At 44.5% G+C, this 24,325-nt stretch overlaps 2 protein-coding genes across 23 annotated transcripts in view; both read left to right on the top strand.

Annotated features, from left to right (window-relative positions):
- Positions 1–24,211, top strand: part of LOC147124681 (uncharacterized) — a 40,747-nt gene extending 16,536 nt beyond the window's left edge. Inside the window, exon 3 of the mRNA XM_085965926.1 lies at positions 23,999–24,211. Coding sequence (XP_085822052.1) covers positions 23,999–24,211 — 213 coding nt within the window. The remainder of the gene's footprint in view (positions 1–23,998) is intronic.
- Positions 1–24,325, top strand: part of LOC147124680 (adhesion G protein-coupled receptor L3-like) — a 783,432-nt gene that overhangs the window by 368,579 nt on the left and 390,528 nt on the right. The window lies entirely within an intron of this gene.

Here is a 24,325-nt window from a genome sequence, read left to right as displayed (position 1 = left end):
GCTCACTCCCTTGTCACTTCACCTATTTTCCAGTTGATAAGCCTCTACATATCCATTTAGGCGATTAGTTGCTGTAAATTCAGCGACAAGAGGTAACATTACATTTTCAGAACAAGGGCAGGCTTAACGGGAGCCACTTGAATGTTGTAAACAGCATTCAGTTCATACTTGAGGGAAATTTATTAGCTGGGGCCGTGGCATAATGAGGAAGATTTAAGTTTTGATGAACCTAGTAGCTATAGTGACAATGTGGAATTAGGCTGGCTCTGTGCTCTTTACAGCAGAGTGGCTTGTCAAACCCCTCCTGCTGAGCAAATGTCAGCAAGAGTGGAATTTGTTAATTGATATTAATAAGGCCATGTGATTAGCTGTCCTCCTTTCATTTCCTTTGCACTTATGCTTTTTCTTGTCCTTTTTGATGTGTTGACACAGAACTGGCTCCGTACTTTTTCTCTTTGAAGCGGGTTTCATTGTAATAAATGTATAATTGGATCAATTCAGAAGGGGGGAAAATGGCAGGCACCTATTATGATGGCTGCTTTTTTTGGATGTGCGCACAGCAAGGAAGGAGTCTGTCAAGGAAGGAGAGGGTGGAACATCTTTCAGCATAAAACATTACAGCAAGGGTGCTTTTTTGTCAAGTGTTTCACTGTGCAGCATCATTTGGATCTGTAACAGTGCAGTCAAATTTTAATCTCCACATGGTGGGAGTAATGGAGCTTACTAGACATTGGAGTGATACTGAATGCAGGCCACTGTGATCAGGAGGCAGCTCACTAAGACATCATTCCACTTAAAGAAACATTGCATTGCTTCCAGATACAAGGAACTTCTTTTTAGGGATTTTGAACTAAAACTCTAGCATTTCTCACATTTCTAGTATGGGAAATGTTACATTCATAAAAATATTTCAGCAGCAATTTCCCCTAATGCCCTGAGAGAGTTCACCACCCTGAGTATAACAGTAGGGGGAGATTGAGCTGCTTGTACTTTACCCATTACATCCCTTCCAGTTTGCATTGTAAAACAGCAGGTGTAGCAAACAGAAGATTTGTGAATTGATGCTTTTATATTTATGTAAATTTACCTTTTCATGAAGAGCATGGCAAAAGAAGACCTCTCGGTATATTTTTCCTAAATGGTGTTAGTAATGTATATTAATGAAGGGAAATATTTGCTTCATCAGTAAGTTATGTTTTTAAATGAGTTAACTCTGTATTTATAGAATCATAGAATGATGCTGCACAGAAGGAGGCCATTTGGCCCATGGTGCCTGTGCCAGCTCTTTGGTAGAGCTTTATCCAATTCTCCTTTGAAAGTTATTATTGAATTTGCTTCCACCGCCCTTTCAGGCAGTGCATTACAGATCATCATAACTCACTGTGTAAAAAAGAAATGTTTCCTCATATCACCTCTGGTTCTTTGGCCAACCACCTTAAATCTTGTCCTCTGGTTACCAACCCTTCTGCCGCTGGAAACAGTTTCTCCTTATTTACTCTAGCAAAACCATTCACAATTTTGAACACCTCTACCAAATCTCCTTTTAGCATTCTCTGCTCTAAGGAGAACAACCCCAGCTTCTCCAGTCTCTACAAATAATTAAAGTCTCTCCGTTCTAGTAAATCTCTTCTGCACCCTCGCCAAAGCCTTGACATCTTTCCTGAAGTGTGGTGCCCAGAACTGAACACAATACTCAGTGAGGCCTAACCAGTGGTTTGTAAAGGTTTAGCATAATTTCCTTGCTTCTGTATTCTATTATTCTGTACTCCAGTAATAAAGCCAAGGATCCCATATGTTTTTTTAACAGCCTTCTCCGCTTGTCCTGCCACCTTCAAAGATTTGTGTACATATATCCCAGATCTTTCTGTTCCTGCACCCCCTTTAAAATTGTACCATTTAGTTCAAATTGCCTCTCCTCATTCTTCCTACCAAAATGAGTCACTTCACACTTCTCTGTTATAAATTTCATCTGCCATGTGTCTGCCCATTTCACCAGTCTGACTGTCTTCCTGAAGTCTGTTACTCTGCTCCTCATAGTTTAATACATTTCTGAGTTTTGTATCATCTGTCATAAGCCTTTTTCTGTCTCATTTTAACCTCTATAGTCATCCAGGGAACTCTAGCTTTGGATTCCCTTCCTTTCCCCCTCATAGGAATGTCTACTCTGTACCTGCAGCATCTCCTTTTTGAAGGCCTCCCATTGTTCAATTACTGTTTTGCATACCAATTTTTGATTCCAATCCATTTGGGCCAGATCCTCCTTCAGTTAACTATTTTTGCGTTTGATTGTTCCTTGTCCTCTTCCATAATTATTCTAAACTGATGCTATGACTATCACTATTCCCGAAATGCTCTCCCACTGCAACGTGCTCCACTTGCCCCACTTCATTCCCAGAACTAGATCCAGCACTGCTTCCTTCCTCCTTGAGTTGGAAATAAACTGCCCAAGAAAGTTCTCTTGTACAAATTTCAGGAATTCCTCGCTCTCTTTGCCCTTTACACTGTTACTATACCAGTCTATATTAGGATAATTGAAGTACCCCATTATCACTACTCTGCTCTTGCATCTTTCTGTAATTTGCTTGCAAATTTTCTCCTCTATCTCCTTCCCACTATTTGTTGGCCTATAGTATGCACCCAGTAGTGTAATAGCTCCTCTATTGTTCCTTAATTCTAACCAAATAGACTCTGTCTTTGACCCCTCACATACATCAACCCTCTCCAGTGCTATAATGGTTTCTTTGATCAATACTGCCACCCCTTTCCTTTTTTTTCTTACCTATCTTCTCTGAATACCTTGTATCCAGGAATATTAAGTTCCCAATCTTCCCCTTCTTTGAGCCAGGTCTCTCTTATTGCCATTATATGGAAGTCCCATGTAGCGACTTGTGCTTGCAGATCACCAAGCTTATTTACCACGCTCTATGCATTTATGTACATGTATGTACACTCCAAACCCATCTTAGACAGCTTTGCATTTGCCACCAGTCTGACCCCTCCTATTTCTGAACTATTCTTTACTCGAGTGCTAGGGTCCTCTGTGCACATTGTTTCTCCTCTCTAATGCTTCATCCTGGTGCCCATCCTTCTGCCAAATTAGCTTAAACCTTTCCCCAGAATAATAATTAACCTTCCCACAAGGACATTAGTCCCAGCTCTGTTGAGGCACAACCTGCCCAACTTGAACAGGTCCCTCCTGCCCCAGAACTGGTCCATTTCCTCACGAATCTGAAGCCCTCCCTCTTGCACCATTTCTTCAGTCACTCTTTAACCTGTTATATCCTACTATTCCTATAATCACTAGTGCATGGCACTGGGAGTAATCCAAAGGACCCTTTGAGGTCCTGCTTTTAAACTTCCTCCCTAGTTCCTGAAACTCTGACTGCAAAACCTCTACCCACCTCCTTCCTATGTCATTGGTTCTGGTTGTCTCCCCCCACCCCCCATAAAATATCCTTTACCCTGGCACCAGGGAGGCAACACACCATGCGAGACTCATGTCGGCGGTTGCAGAAATGCCTGTACCCCCCTGACTATTGAATCCCCTGTGACCACTGCATTTCTACACTTTGCTATGCCCCCCTGTGCAGTCATTTGCCCCCCAGTGCCGTGGATGTGCTCTAGACTGCACTCCTCCAAGGTGTTGTCACCCTCACTGGTATTTAGCGGTGAAAATCTGTTTGAGAGTGCCACACTCCTTGAGGATTCCTGCACTGCCTGCCCCTTCCTACCCTGCTGGATGGCCACCCACTTACTATCCTCCTGAACTCTCTGTAGCTGCGGGGTGACCACCTCCTGGAACGTGCGCTCCAGGAAATACTCAACCCTGCAGTGACTCCAGCTGCTCCTGAAGCTCAGATGCCCTGAGCTCGAGTTCGTGCAACTGGAGGTACTTCCTGCACATGTGGTTATCCAGGACACATGAAGCGTCTTGGAGTTTCAACATGGCACAGGAATTGTAGGCAACAGGTCTCAACTGCCCCATGATTTTGCTTCAAAAATTCCCTTTAGATTTTATTACTTACTCTGATGATTTATATATTTACTGTTGCCTCTTTGTTTAAAGCACTTAGCACCTCCTTCCCCCTTGGCACCAAATTCCTGTTGCCACTCTGTTTAGCAAGTCACTCCGTTTAGTAGATTATCCCAGTTCTGTGCACACAACTCGTATCCCTATGGGTTTAGGTTTTTTGTGTTTATAAATTGCATTTGCATTGCTCCCCTATAAAGGCTGGATTTAATTTGGCAACTGCTGAAGCAATACCAGCCAATAGTAACTCTTTGGAGTGTGTCCAACTTGTAACATTGGGGTCAAAGGAATATATCTGTTTCAGAGCAACTAATCGATTTGGTAAAGATGTTCGTGTCATGACATGCAATGGCAGACATACAACACGCCACCTTGGAGACTGATAAATTCCAATATTTAGAAAAGTAGCATTTTAATCAAAGACGTTGGACTGGAATGCACAGTGGTTTAGATCACACAGCTTTTGGTCCTCTGCTCAGCTGCAACCTAACTAATGGGGTGGAATTATCTGTTTTCTGTGAGGAATAAAAATCCAAAGTGGAGTAGTCTCTACCCATGTCACAGTGGGTGCAGATGAACAACACTAAACTGAGACTGATTCCTCTGTCTCGCCCCAGAGAACGTCAGGATAGCTGACAAGGAAAGTATAAATCTTATCCTCCAAAGTATGGGATTCAAGCACATTGATGGAATAGCTTAAAGGGACCTTCAGGCCAATTGTGCTTTGAATTTTGTACTGGAGTTGCATCTGTACCAGTCTAAATTTGACCTGAAAATGTAGTAGCCGAAATTTGATCCACTTTGACTGTTCCTTACTCCGAGCTGGTTTATACCTGTGCACAATTATTGGTGTGCCTCACTCAGGCTGTCAAGGTTAGTGTTAGATTTTTAGATTTCTTACCTTTTTTCTCTCGATATTTTTGGTGTCTGAATTTGACGAGTGTTGTAGTTGAGTCCTTTTTGGCCCTCCAAATTCAGAGAGTGCTTTCAGTTGCCCTGATGTCTAGGAGAAATTTATAACATGCCTAGGAAATGAAAGAGGGACTGTTTTAAAAAAATAATAATAATACTTTCAGCTACTGGTTCTACCCTTTGCCTCCCTGGGATCCTTCTTGGTAGCGGAATAATTCTACGCTATGCCTTATTTTTGGATTTTAATTGCCAAACAAATCTATTAAAAAGTAATAGAACTAGCAAATTGCGGCGGTAAGCTATTATTTTTAATGTTCTTGGATCTTTGTAAAAGAAGATAAATAACTCAGCTTTTCTAAACTGTGTTGTTATTGTTCCTGTTGTGTCATCAACTATAGGAGTATCTGGCATATTAATATTCTTCACAAGTTCCAGACTGATTCACTTCAAACATTGTAGAGAGACTGCTCTCTTCGAAAGTCTAGATAAACTCCCTAGTTTGAAAAGGGCATGCTGATAAATACCTTTGAAAATGGTGACTGGCGTGATGCAGAATTTAAATAGCTGTTTGTTCAAATCAAACAGCTGCTAATTAGATGGACATTTAGGCAAATGACACAGCAAATTTGAATTGAGTGGCATGGCTCCTCCTTCAAGCAGCTGTCCAAACCGACTGATCAGCGCAACTGCATTGATTTCAACTGAGACATGATTTGTGTGACTGAGGCTGCTTTTAACCACTTTGGGGTATGGTGGTGTAGTGGTTATGTTACTGGGCGAGTAATCCAGAGGCCTGGACTAATAATCCAGAGACGTGGGGCTGGATTTTCATTGAGGAGGCGTGTAGGAGGCGGGACTACAACTTTCAGGGTTGTAGTCCTGCCTCCATCGAGTTGTAGCCAACCCACGTGATTTTGACTTGATTGACCTTGTTGAGCCCGCCCAGCGGGCCAATTAAGGGCCACCTGGCAACAGGTGACATCACACATTGATATTTCATCTGCCAAGACCTTTTGACAGATGAAATATCTTTGTTCAATAGCTTTTTAAAGCTGTTAAACACTGATAATCTGTACTCTAAGTTCATTCTTTCCTCTCAGGATGATTTAGAGATCTCTCCGGAACAGAAAGCTGAATGCTGCAATTTTTGACAGATCGCGGCCATTCTGTTTTCTGTGCCGGTGAGATGAGGGACTCCCGAGACCTGAAGGAAGGAAGGAAGCTATAAAGGTAAGTAAAACTTCTTTAAACACACCAAACACACTTAACCCTGCACTCATGCACCCATCACTCACCTGAACACCGGACATCTCGACCCCTCCAAGCCCGACGGCCCGCCTCGTTAACTTGGCGTGGTTTGGAGCTGTCGGGAATCCCACACTTCAAGAATGAAAATAGGGATTAGGCTAAAAACTACCTGTTAACAGGCAGTTAATTGGCACTAATCCCCTTCCCGCCTCAGGGAGGCGGGTCCCAGTGCAGGTCGGGTACCCGCCTCCATTGAAACTGGCATGGAGGCGGGTTGGGGGCAGGATGGGTTCATGCCCCCCCCGATTTCGGGATTTTAACCCCCCACATGCCTCCAATCCCGCCTCCACGGCCCAATGAAAATTCTGCCCGTGAGTTCAAATTCAGTTAATTAAATAAATCTGGAATTAAAAAGCTAGTGTCCGTAATGGTGACCATGAAACTACCGGATTGTTGAAAACAACCAACTGGTCTTTAGGGAAGGAAATCTGCCATCCTTACCTGGTCTGGCCTATATGTAACTCCAGACCCACAGCGTTGTGGTTGACTCTTAACTGCCTTCTGAAATGGCCAAGCAAGCCACTCAGTTGTACCAATCTGCTATAACAAAGTCAACACTGTGGGAATACCTTCACCATACGGACTGCAGCAGTTCAAGAAGGTGGCTCACCACCACCTTCTCAAGGCCAATAAGGAATGGGCAATAAATACTGGCCTTGCCAGTGACACCCACATCCTGTGAACAAATAAATTAAAAAAAATGTACAGTGGAAGAATTAAAGAAGCCAGTACCAAGATAAATTTTAGACAAAAATGCTTCCTTTTTGTTGCAGTTTGTACAGCAAGAGCTTCATCCTGTACCTAATCTGTGATATGCGTGGCTTAGATATGTTCAATGCTCAATCCAGGGATGTCCCTCTTGTTGATTATGAAATTCACCCAAGCAATAACCATAGAGATAATGCATGAGTAAGAGTTGTCTTCTCCTTTCAGGGAACTTTCAGTATGTTGACCTTTACCTTCAAGAATGTTGAATAGTAGTAATATTGCGCAGAGCGACTATGGAACTCTGGATAAACTATAGTGAAACATTTGATCTGAATTTGCATATTTCTATATTGCACAATGAATTTGTAATCCTATTTCCCTCACACATAAATTAATGGATCACTCTTGTAAAATTTGTTTTCTTACATGAGGCACATCCATTTCGTCAATGATGCTTCACTTACCCTTCAAGCTGACACAGACATCTCTATGTAGGAACAGGAGTAGGCCATTTAGCCCTTCAAGCATGTTCTGCCATTTAGTTAGATCATGGCTGATCTGTACCTCAACTCTATTTACCTGTATTTGTTCCATATCCCTTGATACCCTTACCTAACAAAACCTATCAATCTCAATCTTGAATTTCAATTGGCCCAGTTTTGGGGGGGTGAGTTCCAGATTTCTACTACCTTTTGTATGAAAAGGTGCTTCCTAATTTCATTCCTAAATGGCCCAGCTGCCTTCTTGTTATGGATTCCCCCACCAGAGGAAATAGTTTCTCTATATCTACCCTATCGATTGTTTTGTCATTTTAAAGACCTCGATTAGAACACCACTCGGCCTTCTAAACACAAGGGAATACAAGCCAAGTTTATGCAAGCTGTCCTGATAATTTAACCCTTTAAGCCCTGGTATCATTCTGGTAATTTGCACTGTACCTCTTGTGCCAATATATATTTCCTGAGGTGCCCAAAACTGAGCACAGAACTCCAGATAGGGACTGACCAAGGTTCTGTACAATTGAAGCATTACTTCCACTCTCTTGAGATAAAGGCCAACATTCCATTAGCCTTTTGATTTCATTTTATATCTGGGCACTGGCTTTTAGTGATTTATATACATGGACACCTAAATCCCTTTGCTCCTCACAGCTCCTAATCTCACATAATGATGTTGATGGAAGAGCTTTTGACTTGGTCTATTCCAGAATAATGTCTGAAGAGTAAAAGGGGCCTGAAGACTTTTATTACATTCTGCAGGATTGCACTGGAATGTAAGCTATTTGGGCAAATCCAATCAAGTCTGAAGACCAAATTAATTTTGGACTGGACAGTTTCCTGAGTTGACGTGTCCATAGAATGATGCATTCGGCCCATCGTGTCTGTGCCGGAGGTTCAACTCATTGTCGATGTTTTAGGTGCCCAGGCCAAAATTCTCAAGAGAATTCATGTACCTATATGCAGCATTTTTTCATGCTAGTTATATAAAGAAACATTAATACATATGTGGAACCATAATTAAGCTTCAACTGGGATGCCAAGAAGAGCTGTTAATTGACACCTTAGCAAAAGCACGAAAGAATGGTGCCCTCAAAAAAGAAAGTTTGGATTTGTATAGCACCTGATCACATCTCTGGGTGCTTCACAATCATTTTTTTTTAAGTGCAGTCACTGTTGTGTTTGCAAATGCAGCAGCCAATTATACGTAGTGCGGTCCCACCAACATCAAGTGAGATAAATATTCAGTTACTCTTTTTTTTGGTGGTGGTGATTGAGAGGAATGTTGGGCAGGAAACAGGAAGTACAGGTCTTCTTGGAATAGTACCATGGATACTTTCACATCCGCCTGAACAGGAAGACCAGGCCTAGGTTTAACATCTCATCCGAAAGATGATGCCATCAACAATGCAGCACTCCCTCAGTACTGCACTGAAGTGTCAGCCTAGAGTAAACATAGAAACATAGAAGATAGGAGCAGGAGTAGGCCATTCGGCCCCTCGAGCCTGCTCCGCCATTTAATGAGATCATGACTGATCATCCAAATTCAGTACGCTGTCCCTGCTTTCTCCCCATATCCCTTGATCCTTTTAGCCTTAAGAAATATATCTAACTCCTTCTTGAATATATTTAATGAATTGGCTTCAACTGCCTTCTGTGGTAGAGAATTCCACAGGTTCACCACTCTCTGGGTGAAGAAATTCCTCCTCATCTCTGTCCTAAATGGCTTACCCCTTATCTTTAGACTGTGACCCCTGGTTCTGGACTCCCCCGCCATCGGAAACCTCCTTCCTGCATCTAGTCTGTCTAGTCCTGTTAAAATTTTATAAGTTTCAATGAGTTCCCCTCTCATTCTTCTAAACTCCAGCGAATATAAGCCCAATTGACCCAATTTCTCCTCATACGTCATTCCTGCCATCCCAGATATCAGTCTGGTGAATCTTCGCTGCACTCCCTCCATGGCAAGAACATCCTTCCTCAGATAAGGCGACAAAAACTGCACACAATACTCAAGGTGTGGTCTCACCAAGTCCCTGTACAACTGCAGCAAGACATCCATGCTCCTGTACTCTCATTCTCTCGCCATGAAGGCCAACATACCATTTGCCTTCTTAACCGCCTGCTGCACCTGCATGCTTACCTTCAGCGACTGGTGCACAAGGACACCCAGGTCTCGTTGCACTTCCCCTTCTCCCAATTTATTGCTGTTCAGATAATAATCTGCCTTCCTGTTTTTGCCACCAAAGTGGATAACCTCACATTTATCCACATTGGGCAGATGCATGGCAGATGCAGTATAATCACCCAACCTGTCCAAATCATACTGGAGTTTCTTGGCACCCTCCTCACAGCACCCACGCCCACCCAGCTTTGTGTCGTCTGCAAACTTGGAGATAATACATCTAGTTCCCTCGTCTAGATCATTAATATATATTGTGAATAGCTGGGGTCCTAGCACCGATCCCTGTGGTACCCCACTAGTCACTGCCTGCCACTCGGAAAAAGACCCGTTTATTCCAACTCTTTGCTTCCTGTCTGCCAACCAGTTCTCTATCCAAGTCAGTACCTTACCCCCAATCCCATGTGCTTTAACTTTACACGCTAATCTCTTATGCGGGACCTTATCGAAAGCGTTCTGAAAGTCCAAATACACCACATCCACTGGTTCTCCCTTATCTATTCTACCAGTTACATCCTCAAAAAATTCCAGTCGATAATACCCAGTCTAAGATGGCCTGATCTCTAGTTGGTTCCTCGACATATTGGTCCAGGAAACCATCCCATATACACTCCAGGAATTCCTCCTCCACAGCATTGTTACTAATTTGGTTAGCTCAATCTATATGTAGATTAAAGTCACCCATGATAACTGCTGTGCCCTTATTGCACGCGTCTCACCATTTGCTGAGGTGCTGAACTGGGACTGGAATCTGAAACCTACAACCTTCTGATTCAGGCAAGAGCACTGGAATGACGAGAGTGGCATTAATAATATATTGGGAATAGCATGACAGTATTGTGCACTCAGTAAAGAAAAAGCTCACCCCATTCATTTGAAGAAAATTAAGCATATTCTCAGTTCGATCTGGATGCAGAAAGTAAACTCATCCAAGCAGCCAGCTCAAGCCTCACCATGCTCTGAATGAAGCTGATTACATGATGTACAGCGTTGTGTTGTCCTGTTAAATGTTTTCCACAAACTTAATTTATCTGAGCAAAGATAGTCAGTAGCTATATTGAAATAAGTCTTATGATTTGATTCTTATGTGCAAATGTTCCCTTTGATTTTTGTGGCTGTAAGATTGTGACCAGTGGTGAAGATGTAAGGATAATAATGAATCATATAACGACTGTCTATTGAAAGAGTGTTTGTAGACTTTAATTTGATTAATTTACAAAAAAGTGAAATGGCCCATTGCTGTTTTTAATATAGAGCTATAAAAATTTCATTTAAAGGAAATTTATGTGACAGTTTTATATTGTACCGGGGCTGGGTGTGTCTCTAAAGTGGCCAATTACAGTAATATGAGCTGAAAATTATGTTCTGGTTGTTTTTATAGCACGGACAGAGTTCTCTCTTTTCTCAGCTATATCATATCCTAGTAGACTATGGTAACCTTACACACACTACCTTCTGGTGTAAATTGACTGGATTTCAAACTTTCAACCCCCATACATTCAAGTCTCAGATAATATTGCTATCTTAACTAATTGTATTAAACTGCTGAATCTCCCATGGCCTTGCCTACTGTTGGAGGAAAATAAATTTTAGTTGTGTTTGTTGTAACAGGCTGAGAGGTTACAGTGCCCACTCTTGCTAAGTAAGAATAACACCCATTACTGTTCATGTTACCCATTGATTTCAAATACAGGAAACTCTCTTTTAACCGGCACCTAAATAACCGGAAATCTCTGTTAACCGGCAAAATTCAGGAGTAGGTTCAGGTAAGTTTTAATTCATATTAGTGGCAGTTCCTGGATCTGTGGCTGTATAACTGGGGTTCGTGCACTTGTTGCTAAGCAACAGGGACGCTTGGTCTGTGGCCGGAGTTCCTGCACATGTTGCTAAGCAACAGGGAAGCCTGGATTTGTTGCTGTGTACGGAGCTCTCGTACCTTTTAACTATACCTCTCTGTAATCCGGACTTTTTGATAAACCGGCACCACGCCGGTCCCGTTAGTGCCAGATAATAAAGAGCTTCCTGTATACTGTACTGGGAATGTTGAGCATTATCAATGCAAGAATTTTATAAAGTCCATTGATACATACATGAGGAAGTTTTACTTTGTTAAAAATTTGTTTAGAGTGGGAGTGATGGATTGTAAGTGAGATATATCAAATTATAATTGCACTTCCTAATTTATTTCTAGTACTGTATGTGGTAAACCACTGTATTGTATATTGCCACCTCTGGGTGGCGCTGTGTATGGAGGCATGCCTCAGCTGACTCCACCCACCACTGTGTGGGTTTCGTTCAGACTTGTTCAGTCACTCACGAAGAAGCATGGTCTCTTCTTAGCTAATAAAAGCCTTATTCATCTCTTCTTTCGACTCGTCATCTCTTCTTCGACTCATCACCTTTTATGAAGTAATTGATAAGCGTATCAATTTTATTAGCTAAAAGTTAAATGGCGACACCTGAGGAGCAACAACAGCAACGGATACAGCAGACATTGCTGAGAGCCCTCAGACCACCACGCCTGGACCTCGACCCTCAAGAGGTGGGTGCATCAGCCAAGTTTGAACACTGGCTGAGCTGCTTTGAATCCTTCCTCGCAATCTCACAGGTTACAGAGGAGGATCACAAACTGAAAATTTTGACCGCCCAGGTGAGCCATCAAGTATATATGCTAATCCGGGACTCTAATACGTACGTGGCGGCCCTCGAGCTACTAAAAGGGCAATATACGCGCCCAGTGAACACAATTTACGCCCGACACCTCTTGGGATCCCGCAGGCAGCAACCGGGAGAATCGGTAGGGGCATTTGCACGGGCGCTACTGGCACTCTGCAGAGACTGCGATTGTAAAGCGGTAACGGCTGTGGAGCACGCGCAGGGACTCGCCTGTGATGCCTTCGTCAGGGGCCTCCAGTCAGACCACACCCGGCAGAGACTGCTAGAAAGCAAGGAACCCGACCTGAAGACGGCCATTGCCCTTGCGCTCTCGTTAGAGGAGGCCCACCGAAACCTCGAGGCATACCCCCGTAACGGCGCCGAGACATGGCAATCGAAACCGTGGGACACGGGACCGCCGCCCCCGGCACCAACCGCTGCAGCGACCCAACCGAGACAGCAGCCTCCGGTAAGAACTGCTTCGATGCCCAGTAACCAGGCCCAAAAATGCTATTTCTGTGGCCAGTTAAAACATCCCAGAGCGCACTGCCCAGCTAAGACAGCTACCTGCTCGGGCTGCGGGAAGAAAGGCCATTACGCTAACGCCTGCAAGGGGAAGCCAGCCAGCAGCGCAGCGTGCGGGCCGTGGGAGCAGCCATCTTATCCGCCATTTTGTGTACCCCCGGCCGCATGGCATCCGCCGCCATCGTATCCAACGCACTCAACCGCCATTTCGTCACCGGAACCGACCACCGTCTCGGCGGATGACTATAGTGACTCACTAAGCCACATACTGGCCTCCGTGACGCTGGATCAAGCCCTCCCTCACCATCTATCCAGCTCCATGATGGATATCGCGGTAAACGGCCGCGCCACCAGTTGCCTGATCGACAGCGGGAGCACAGAGAGTTTCGTCCACCCCGACACGGTACGTAGCCACTCCCTCACGATTCTGCCAACGCACCATCGCGTTTCTATGGCGTCCAAGTCCCAGTCAATGGACATCAGTGGCTACTGTGTGGTGACCCTGTCAGTAGGGGGCACTGAATATAAAAAATTTAAACTGCTAGTCCTGCCCCGTCTTTGCGCTGCCGTCCTGCTAGGGTTGGATTTTCAGTGCCACCTTAAGAGTGTCACACTAGCATACGGTGGACCCCTCCCCCCACTCACAGTCTGCAACCAACAACTTTTAAATCGCCCGCTGCAAACCACCTGCAGCCTTTCCACATTAAAAGTCCCCCCCCCTCCCCTGTTCGCTAACCTCACCCGCGACTGTAAACCCATCGCTACCAAAAGCAGGCGGTACAGTGCCGGGGACAGAGCTTTTATCAGCTCTGAGGTGGAGCGGCTATTGAAGGAGGGCATTATCGAAGGTAGCACTAGCCCCTGGCGAGCCCAGGTTGTAGTCGTTAAAACCACTGCAAAACGCCGCATGGTAATCGACTACAGCCAAACCATAAACCGGTACACCCAGCTGGACGCGTACCCCCTCCCTCGCATATCTGATATGGTCAATCAGATTGCGCAATACAAAGTATTCTCCACCATCGACCTTAAGTCAGCGTACCACCAGCTGCCCATCCGCCATGAGGACCGCCAGTATACTGCCTTCGAGGCAAACGGCCGCCTCTACCACTTCCTTAGGGTCCCCTTCGGCGTCACCAACGGGGTTTCGGTCTTCCAAAGGGAGATGGACCGAATGGTTGACCAGAATGCGCTGCGGGCAACCTTCCCCTATTTGGATAACGTCACCATCTGCGGCCACGACCAGCAGGACCACGACGTTAATCTAGCAAATTTCCTCCGTACGGCCCAACGGCTGAACCTAACGTACAATAAGGAAAAATGTATGTTTCACACCAAGCGCCTGGCCATCCTCGGCTGCGTGGTGGAGAACGGAGTCATCGGGCCCGACCCCGACAGAATGCGCCCCCTAATGGAGCTACCCCTTCCCCACTGCCAAAAAGCACTGAAGAGATGCCTGGGGTTTTTCTCCTACTACGCCCAGTGGGTGCCCCTCTATGCAGACAAAGCCAGGCCCCTCATCAAAGCCACCTCCTTCCCCCTGACACCAGAGGCATGTGCAGCCTTCACTCTTATCAAGAACGATATCGCGAAGGCCGCAATGCACGCGGTGGATGAGTCCATCCCCTTCCAAGTGGAGAGCGATGCCTCCGACTTCGCCCTAGCCGCGACCCTTAACCAGGCGGGCAGACCCGTGGCCTTTTTCTCAAGGACCCTCCAGGGCCCCGAGACGAGACACTCCTCCGTCGAAAAGGAGGCCCAGGCTATTGTAGAAGCGGTGCGTCACTGGAGGCATTACCTGGCCGGGAAACGATTTACCCTGCTCACTGACCAGCGTTCAGTAGCTTTTATGTTTAATAATAAGCAGAGGGGTAAAATCAAGAACGACAAGATCTTGAGGTGGAGAATCGAACTCTCCACCTACAATTATGATATCTTGTATCGGCCAGGGAAACTCAATGAGCCCCCAGATGCCCTATCACGTGGTACATGCGCCAACGCGCAGAGTGATAGGCTGCAGTCCCTCCACAATGACCTCTGCCACCCGGGGGTCACCAGGTTTTTCCATTTTATCAAATCCCGTAACCTGCCCTACTCCATCGAGGAGGTCAGGACCATGACCAAGAGCTGCCAAATCTGCGCCGAGTGCAAACCGCACTTCTATAGGCCGGACAGAGCAAGCCTGATCAAGGCCACCCGCCCCTTCGAACGCCTGAGCGTCGATTTTAAAGGGCCCCTCCCCTCCGCTGACCGCAATGTGTACTTCCTCAACATAGTTGATGAGTACTCCCGTTTCCCCTTTGCCATCCCTTGCCCAGACATGACCAGTACCACGGTCATCAAGTGTCTGAATGACATCTTCGCTCTGTTCGGGTTCCCCAGCTATATACATAGCGACAGGGGCTCATCGTTCATGAGCGACGAACTTCGGCAGTACCTGCTAACAAGAGGTATCGCCACGAGCAGGACCACCAGTTACAACCCCCGGGGGAACGGCCAGGTGGAAAGGGAGAACGCGACGGTTTGGAAGGCAGTCCTCTTAGCACTAAAATCTAAGGGCCTTCCGACCTCCCGCTGGCAGGAGGTCCTCCCTGCAGCGCTCCACTCCATTCGGTCACTGCTTTGTACTGCCACTAATGCGACCCCTCATGAGAAAATGTTCGTTTTCCCCCGGAAGTCTACATCGGGAACCTCGCTACCGGCATGGTTGACTTCTCCTGGGCCCGTCCTACTGCGGAGGCACGTGAGGACGCATAAAACGGACCCCCTGGTCGAGCGGGTGCACCTCCTACACGCCAACCCCCAGTATGCCTGGGTGACATACCCAGACGGGCGGGAGGACACGGTCTCCATACGAGATCTCGCACCCTCGGGTACCCCTGAATTACCACCGTTATCCCCCTTACCACCGTTATCCCCCTTACCACTGTTATCCCCCACCACCCCTCCCAACCCAACCCCTGCAGACGGCATGCCAAAGCCCCAGGAATCTTCGCCAACCACCCAGACACCAGACCCGACGTCGGATGCTGCAACACCACCGCCGCCACCACGACGATCAGGACGTCAGACAAGGCCTCCTGATAGACTTAACTTGTAGTACCCTTCACCCCGCCGGACTTCACATTAAACAAGGGGTGAATGTGGTAAACCACTGTATTGTATATTGCCACCTCTGGGTGGCGCTGTGTATGGAGGCATGCCTCAGCTGACTCCACCCACCACTGTGTGGGTTTCGTTCAGACTTGTTCAGTCACTCACGAAGAAGCATGGTCTCTTCTTAGCTAATAAAAGCCTTATTCATCTCTTCTTTCGACTCGTCATCTCTTCTTCGACTCATCACCTTTTATGAAGTAATTGATAAGCGTATCACTGTATTGCCAGGATCAATCAAACCATGATGCCTAGCTGATTTTTGCTCAACAGAGTTGTCATATCTGTGACACTGTCAGGCAACTCCATCTGTGCTATGAATCACTCTAATAATTATCCAATAGTTATGTAATAAAAATGCCATGGCCTGTTAGAAGCCAGTACAAATAAGTATCCATTGGTACCCATGCCACCCCACTGATGTAATTATACCAAGGACTTTCTCCAGTAACATCCTCCCTCAACAGTTGCAGGTTTTTGCATACTTTGGAGTTTCAGCACTATGTTACTTTGTGCTTTCACAGTTGTCTACTTAAAAGCAATTGGTTGATGCCCAGTTTGGCCCTCTGCACTAGAAGCTGAATCAGTTAGAATTCCTGATGAGCGATTTCAATTACCATTTGAGAAAAAAAATCTTGTTTTTCTGCCAAAATATTGATGTCATAAATAGAATACCTGACTAGGAATGATGAGGTACTGTAAAGTAATGAAGCAAGTAGATATAACGCACTCTCACACACTCTTTCTCTTACTCCTGCTCACACCCCACAATTAATGTCAATGTTGGAAGAAACTGATTAAAAACAATCTTGGAACTGCTGTAAATTGGCTATGCTGATTGAAACACCACACGTTAGACAAGCCCAGCTTAAATGTGTGTGTGTTTTCTGATGATACTATTTAATTTAGGATAAACGCGATGGGCCTATATCATTACATCTCCCCCTCCCCTGCACTGCACTGAAACAGGCTACCATGTTGAATGTCCCTGCTCTAGGTAGTTGGTCGTGCAGTATCTGAGCTCACACTTTGTAAGGGGACATTTGGTCAATTAATGAGGCAGGTAGTGTGTGTTCCAAAATCTCAATTGGAAGAGACAATGGTCTGTGCACCTTCATCCCAGAGCCAGGATTTGGGGGGGAGGGCGATGGGTGGTGGGAAAGGGAAGAGTCGAGGTTTCCTTCAGAAGGGACAGTTTAATGTTGTATGTCCAATGTCTGAGTTTCTGGTTGTAATAGTCCACTTCATAAGGAAGACAATGCCCCTCCTTTTCAGCTGTCATTCGTGATGGCTTTTTGAACTGCCCGTGATATTTTTAGCTTTCTTCATTTTTTTTATTCTAGATATTTTTTGGCTTCCGTGTTTCAGACTCCTCTCGCAGGTGAACGAGTGTTTTCACTTGTCCAGATATCTATGTAAATTTGTAACATGTCTGGGGATTGAACAGAGAACCCTCTTGAATTTATTGCAGCTATCACATGATGCTCCGTATCTTTGGAAGGTGGCAAAATAACACACTAGTTTTGACTTGAGCTTTAACTAGCAAATAATTTTTTAAAACTGTAATAGAACAACTAAATAGTAGCAGTAAATATTTGTTACTGTAGTTACTAAGCTTCGCTAATTCCTTGATGATGCAGAGCTAGTTTGATTGGTATGCTTAGCTATGATACAAGTGACGTGTCTTATTTAGCAGTTCCTTTTTTTTTCACGCTGTCTATGCCAGCTCTCTGGTGCAGCTATCTCTTTTTGAAGGCTTTCGATTTCAACGACAAAAGACTTTGACCTAGGAAAACATTGCATGTAGGGGTAGAAAAGGGACACTGAGCCAAAGGAGGAGATATTAAGGGGGAAAAATTTGGTTGATTTGCTCCTCCCGTTAGCATCCTAAGAGGGCGATAATGGGGCGCACATAACTAGCGCCTGGGCGTGGCACCACCAATGCCTCCCACGAAATTCAGCGGGAGGTTAGTGGCAGCGGTAACCATTAGTGCCCCGTGGCGCTTTGGCGATGGCATCATTGCCGTGCACAGCGTCCCGCTCATGCCCCAGCTGTGATCTTCCGTAGTGCCCCCTGACTCACTGCCGGACACTATGTCCGACAGGGGTCAAGGGGGCATATCTACGGCCGGGGCGGCGCAAATTTTTTTGCTGGCCGCCTGCTAGCAGCTGCCTCCATTGCTGCCGCTGACCACCTGTGCAGCCCCCCCCCCCCCCCCCCCCGCGGGGTACCGGCTACACTCCGTGAGCCCGGCACTCAAGACGTGCCGGGCTCTTTTGCTGGCACTCCAATCCCTGGAGGCCCAGCTGGGCCCCGGGTTGCACTGTGCAAGGCCCCTCCCCTTTAATAAGGGGAGGAAGGCCTGCAGTACCATGACGCGCTGCGGCACGTAGCGCCGTGATATTCACTTGCAGTGCCCCAAGAGGGAGGCGGGGCACTTCCCGTAGCGCCCCACCTCCCTCTTGGGGCGCTACCAATGAATTTCAACCACGTGGGTGCTAATATTTTCGGGCCTGGCAAAGTTAGCACCCCAAAGGGGGCGCGACCCAATTTTCCCCCCTAAGAGGTGTGACCAAAAACCTGGTCAAAGAGGTGGGTTTTAAGGAGGGTCCTAAAGGAGGAAATGGAACTGGCGAGGCGGCAGTAATTCCAGAACATGCAGCCTCGCGGATTTAAGGCACAGACTCCAATGGTTGTGGCAAAGGAGCAGAGGACACTCGAGGCCAGAGTCAAAGCAACAAGAGTTTGAGGCAGGATGGGTTTTGTAGTGCTAGAGAAGGTTACAGTAATGAGATGGGGTGAGGCCATAGAAGGGTTTGAACATAAGGATGAGAATTTCAAATTTGAGGCATTGGGCACTAGGAGCCAATTTAAGTCAGCAAAACAGGCATGATGGATGACTGGGACTACTCATCCATCACGATAGGATACGGGCAGCAGAGCTTTGAATAAGTTGAAATTTAGAAAGGATGGGAGGGTGATCAAGAGAGCATTGGAATAGTTGAGTCTGGAAGTGACAAAGGCATGGCCAAGAGTTTCAGTGACAGATAGACTAAGGTAGAGACATTGTTAGAGATTGAAGTAGGAAGTCTTTGTGATGGAGAGAATATGGGGTCAGAAGCTCGGCTCTGATCAAATAGAATGCCAAAGTTGTGGATACTCTGGTTCAACCTGCGACAGTGATCAGGAATAGGGGGTGGAGTTAGTGGTGGGGGTACAGAGATTGTCCCGGGAGCCAAAGATAATGGCTTTGGTCTTCCGATTGTTTCGTTGAAGGAAATTGCTGCTCATCCAAGACTAGATTTTGGATAAGCAGTCTGACAGCACAGAAGCAGTGAAGGGTCAAGGGAGATGGTGGAGAACTGATGTCATTGGCATACATGTGGAAGCTGACCCCACGTTTGCAGATGATTTTGCCAAGGGGGAGCATGTAGAAGTAGAAGAGGAGTGGACCAAGTAAATTTAAATAGAATCATAGAAACTTACTGCACCAAAGGGGACCATTCGGCCCATTGTGCCTGTGTAGTCTCTTTGAAAGAGCAGTCGTGCTTAGTCCCACATCCCCACTTTTTGTCTGTAACCCTATAAGTTCCTCATCCTCAAGTACCTGCCCAACTCCCTTTTAAAATTATTTATGGAATCAAGTTCCAGATTCCGACAACTCTCAGTGAAAAAAATTGTCCTCATCTCCCCTCTAGATCTTTTGCCAATGATTTTGAATCTATGACCTCTGGATATTGACCCACTCATCAGAGGGAATATTTTTCTCCTATTTACTCTGTCAAAACCTCTTGAAACATCTTGAAAACTTCAATTAGGTCACCACTTTACCTCCTCTTTTCAAGGAGAACAGTCCTAACTTTTCCAACCTTTCCTTATAACTGTAGTCCCTCATCCCTGGTACGATCCTGGTAAACCTCCTCTGTACCCTTTCTAAGGCCTTTACATCTTTCCTGAAGTGTGGTGCCCAGAATTGTCCACAATATTCCAGCTGAGGCCTAACCAGTGATTTATAAAGTTCTAGCATGAACTCTTTACTTTTATATTCTATGCCTCTATTTATAAACCCAAGTAACCCATATGCTTTTTTTTAACAACCTTATCAACTTGCCCTGCCGCCTTTAAGGATTTGTGTATATGGATACCAGGCCTTTCTGCTCATCTACATGTTTCAAAGTCATGTCATTTATATTATGCTGTCTTTCCATATTAGTCTTCCCAGAGTGCACCACTTCACACTTCTCCACATTGAACTCCATCTGCTATGCTTCTGCCCATTTCACCATCCTGTCTATGACATCCTGAAGCCTATAACTATCCTCATCATGATCTACTGCTTTGCCAAGTTTCATATCATCTGCAAAATTTATAATGCTGCCCTGTACACCCAAATCTAGGTCATTTATAAAAACTGCAAAACTGACCCTTGGGGAACAGCCTTGCAAACCACCTCCCAGTCGAAAAACATCCATCTACCACCACACTCTGCTTCCTGTCACTGAGCCAATTTTGTATCCATACCGCCACTTTCCCCTTAATTCCATTGGCATCCATCTTAATAAACCTCCTGTGTGGCACTTTGTCAAATGCCTTCCGAAAGTCCATACATGCAACATCTACTGCACTACCTTGATCAACCTTCCCTGTTACCTCATCAAAGAATTCAGTCAAGTTAGTCGGACACAATTTACCTTTAACAAATCCATGCTGGCTCTCTTTGATTAACCCATGCCTTTCCAAATGAAAGTTTATTTTGCCCCTGATAATGGTTTCCAGTAACATTCTTGCCACCAATGTTGGGGTGACTGGCCTGTAGTTTCCTGGTTTATGCCTCTCCCTTTTCTCAAATAACATTAGCAGTCCTCTGGCACTACTGCTGTATCCAATGAGGATTGAAAGATTGCGACCAATGCCTCTGCTATTTCTACCTTTGCTTCTTTCAGCAACCTAGGATGCATTCCATCTGGACCAGGTGACTTACCAATTTTCAGTAATGCTAATCTTTTAGTAATAGCTTAAATTATAAAAGAAACCGTTCAACAAACATATGTTGGAACAAGTCCCAGAAGATGTTTGCATTTGACTCAAGTTGCTTGGCCCCCGCCCACGTAAATCAGGTGTACAGAAATCAACTAAAAAATATTTAACAAGTATTTAAGTTGGAATATGTTTTCTGTCATTGAAGCTGGATCTTCATCCCTGATGTAGTTTAGCATATTTAATGAAGCCAATACCATGCTCAAATTTTAATTAAAAATACTTTGTCATACAGCCTTCCTGCCTGAATGCCAAACAATGACAACAACAACTTGCATTTATATAGACAAGTGACGTTGATCTGAAGGAATCGCAAACAATGAACACTGCAGTGCTCAGACTATGCCAATTCACTAGTTACTAACGGGATGTTAATTGTTGCTTCAGTAAAGTTGTGATGGCCCATGATTCATAACTGTAGTCAATTTAAGATTATTTCCATATGCTACATATTACATTTTTTTCCCAGAAAAATATACAAATATATTAGAAGTGTTTTACAATGCATTTTATTGTTTTGGTTTGTACAGTGTTTAGAGTGAAATATTGCCATGATATATAACCCATTTAATAATCTACTAAAGCAGTGTGATAGGTCACCATGGACTCTTGTACATTACCTGAAATGACTTATTTCCCTTTAATGCTGTGTTCATCAACCCTGTTTTTTTTTTACAAAAAAGAGCAGCTTGATGAATATTTGAATAAAACAATGTGGGGCAATCCTACTATGAGAATCAACCAAAAATCCATCCTGAGGAGGAAAGCAAGCATTAACCATGTGTAAAACAAAAGCAAAATACTGCGGTGCTGGAAATCTGAAATAAAAACAAAATGCTGGAAACACAGCATCTGTGGAGAGAGAGACAGAGCTGACGTTTCAGGTTGATGACCTTTCATCAGAGCCATGTGTCCCATCATTAACCATTTAAATTTGGAAACAAAATGCCAGCACAGAAACAGCTGGTTGTCTGCCTAACACATCACTTTCAATACCTCAACCAGAGTGCACCCATCCTTTGAAATATGCACAGGCACCTCAGAAACTAGAAAAGACGCTGCCGTGATAGGAAATGCCAAGATTGTAAGACTGTGTCATAAGTGTAGCTTATATGAGCTACGATGCCAGCAACTTAGGAAGTCTGCCAAATCTCTCGTAGCTAGATTAATAAACGCTCTCTCCTTTCAATTCCCAGCTGAACTAGAATAATTCGAATCAGTATTCAGTCGTCCAGTTCGATGTGAAGTGAAGGCTTGGCTTAGCTCCAAACTTAGACCCTTGGAAATGTAAATCCCTGACCTATCAAAGCCTTTATTTTCAAAAGCATCTGTTTGGATAGGCTTAGATGTCAGCCACAGATTATGGCCATCCCTCTTCTAAGCTGTTTATTTTCTCTTTCCCCCCCCCCCCCCCTCCCCTCCAAGTGCCTTATGATTTAGACTTTTGAAATTGTAAGTTGATTGAACTGAAACCCCATTGCCATTACGTCTGCGGCAATGATTTGGCTTAATTAACTTCATAGCTACCTGCGGCTTATCAGTACAATTTTTCATTACTTGATCTTCCTTGGTCATGAATCCATCTGTAATCAGTTGTGATCATAAGACTCTGTGATGACACCAAGCTACGTGGCCTTGTGTTAATGTAGAGAGATTAGTAAAATGATTAGAAGGGTTGGGACACATTAGGTGAATAGGGCCAATGAATGGAAGACAGCTTTAAATGTGGAGAAATATTCCAATGTGCAGAGCCTTACAAGAAACAAAGTGGATTTAGTGGATGGGTATCATTAGCAAAGGTTGCAACCTGGACAAGGATATGGGTTTAATCATTAACCATTCATAAAAAATATTCAGTTATTCTGAAGCTGTTCTCAATAAAATCTAATCAACTACTGGAAATGCCCTATAGAGCATATTATTCAGGTGAACTGTTCAATTTAATTAATATATATATAATTTAATGTTAATGCTACATTTGGAGTATTTCCTACAATTTTGAGCAACTTAACTTCAAAAAGACACTGATGCTTTGGTGAGGATATAGTAAGGAATGACGAGCATGACTCCTGAACTTTGTTTGGAGGGGTGGGGTGGATGGTGGCAGGGAGGGGGTTGGAATCTAAATTAAATGGTGAAGAAGGGGATTATAGAATGGAGAATTATAGAATTTTCTTTTCACTGAAGAAAATAAGCTTGAGAGGAGATATAATTCAGGTCATTTAGATGCTGAAGAATGAAGATGTAATTTAAAAAAAAAAGTAAACCCAGGTCAAGGCTCATCTCTAGTAAAGGGTAGTGTGTTGAGCAAAACCCTCATTGCTGTAAGTTACTTTTTTATGCTTTCAGTAGTTTTCACTAGCTGCCTAGATAAGTGACGGAAAGCTTTGAACTCTTCTAATTTCTGTTGAGTTGTAACGGAAGAAAATTGATGAGTCAATTGTTGCAAAACAACCAAATAATGAATGGAGATGGAAGTCCAGTGTGAGAAACACCGAAGCTTTTTAAAAACAAAAGAACATTCTGCGTAAGGAAAAATTACGTGATGCCAAAATGTCAATTGAATTGGAAGAAGACTACTTCCAAAGCTTTAAGGTACAACCAGCAGATTCCATAAACAGAAAGGGAAACAACAAGATTCGCATTGGAAGAAAAAGCCAAGGATTGGTCTGTTGAAGTAGTCTTTAAGCTATATGGAAATAGGGACAATTATGACTCGTAATATTGCAGTCCAAAGCTAAAATGCTCAAGCAGTGAAGGTCGGAGAGAGAGTTTAATCCAGCACAGAGTGATATTTATTGCCAGTCTCTGATGTATTGCTTGAGGTACCATCTTAATATAATGATGATGAAGAAAGCATTGAACTCTTCTAGGAATCTACGGTTTTTCTCCAGATCTTGGTTAATTTATGCTGAGTTGCTGAGGGTCCAGATCATGGTGCTTGAGCAGTACCGAACTTTGGAGCAGATGTTGGCTTTGACCTCTTTTTGCAGATTCTCAGACCCAACACCTTGATCAATAGATTCTGTGCCAAAACCACAATCTTGGGAGTTCAGTTACCCTTGATGCTCACACTCTCAAATGTGAAAGAGCCCATTACTCCAGCTGAAATGCTTGGCTGGAAGATTGTTCTGGCTTTATCTGTGGTTGTCTCAAATCCTCCATCTCCAGGGAAGCTTGTGGCTGAAGTATTGGTTTCAATTTGAAGATCAGGTGGATCAATTTTGCCATCTGGAGTCTGGACAATCACTTTCCAATTAATAAGCTGTGGCAGCCTGCCTTTATTTGAAATATTTGCTTGACCAAAGCCAAATACCTAG

Source organism: Somniosus microcephalus, chromosome 1 (assembly GCF_052327205.1).
Source record: "Somniosus microcephalus isolate GS21.2 chromosome 1, FLI_Smic_1.0, whole genome shotgun sequence".
Classification (NCBI taxonomy): domain Eukaryota; kingdom Metazoa; phylum Chordata; class Chondrichthyes; order Squaliformes; family Somniosidae; genus Somniosus; species Somniosus microcephalus.
This window is presented reverse-complemented; position numbering and strand designations above follow the sequence as displayed.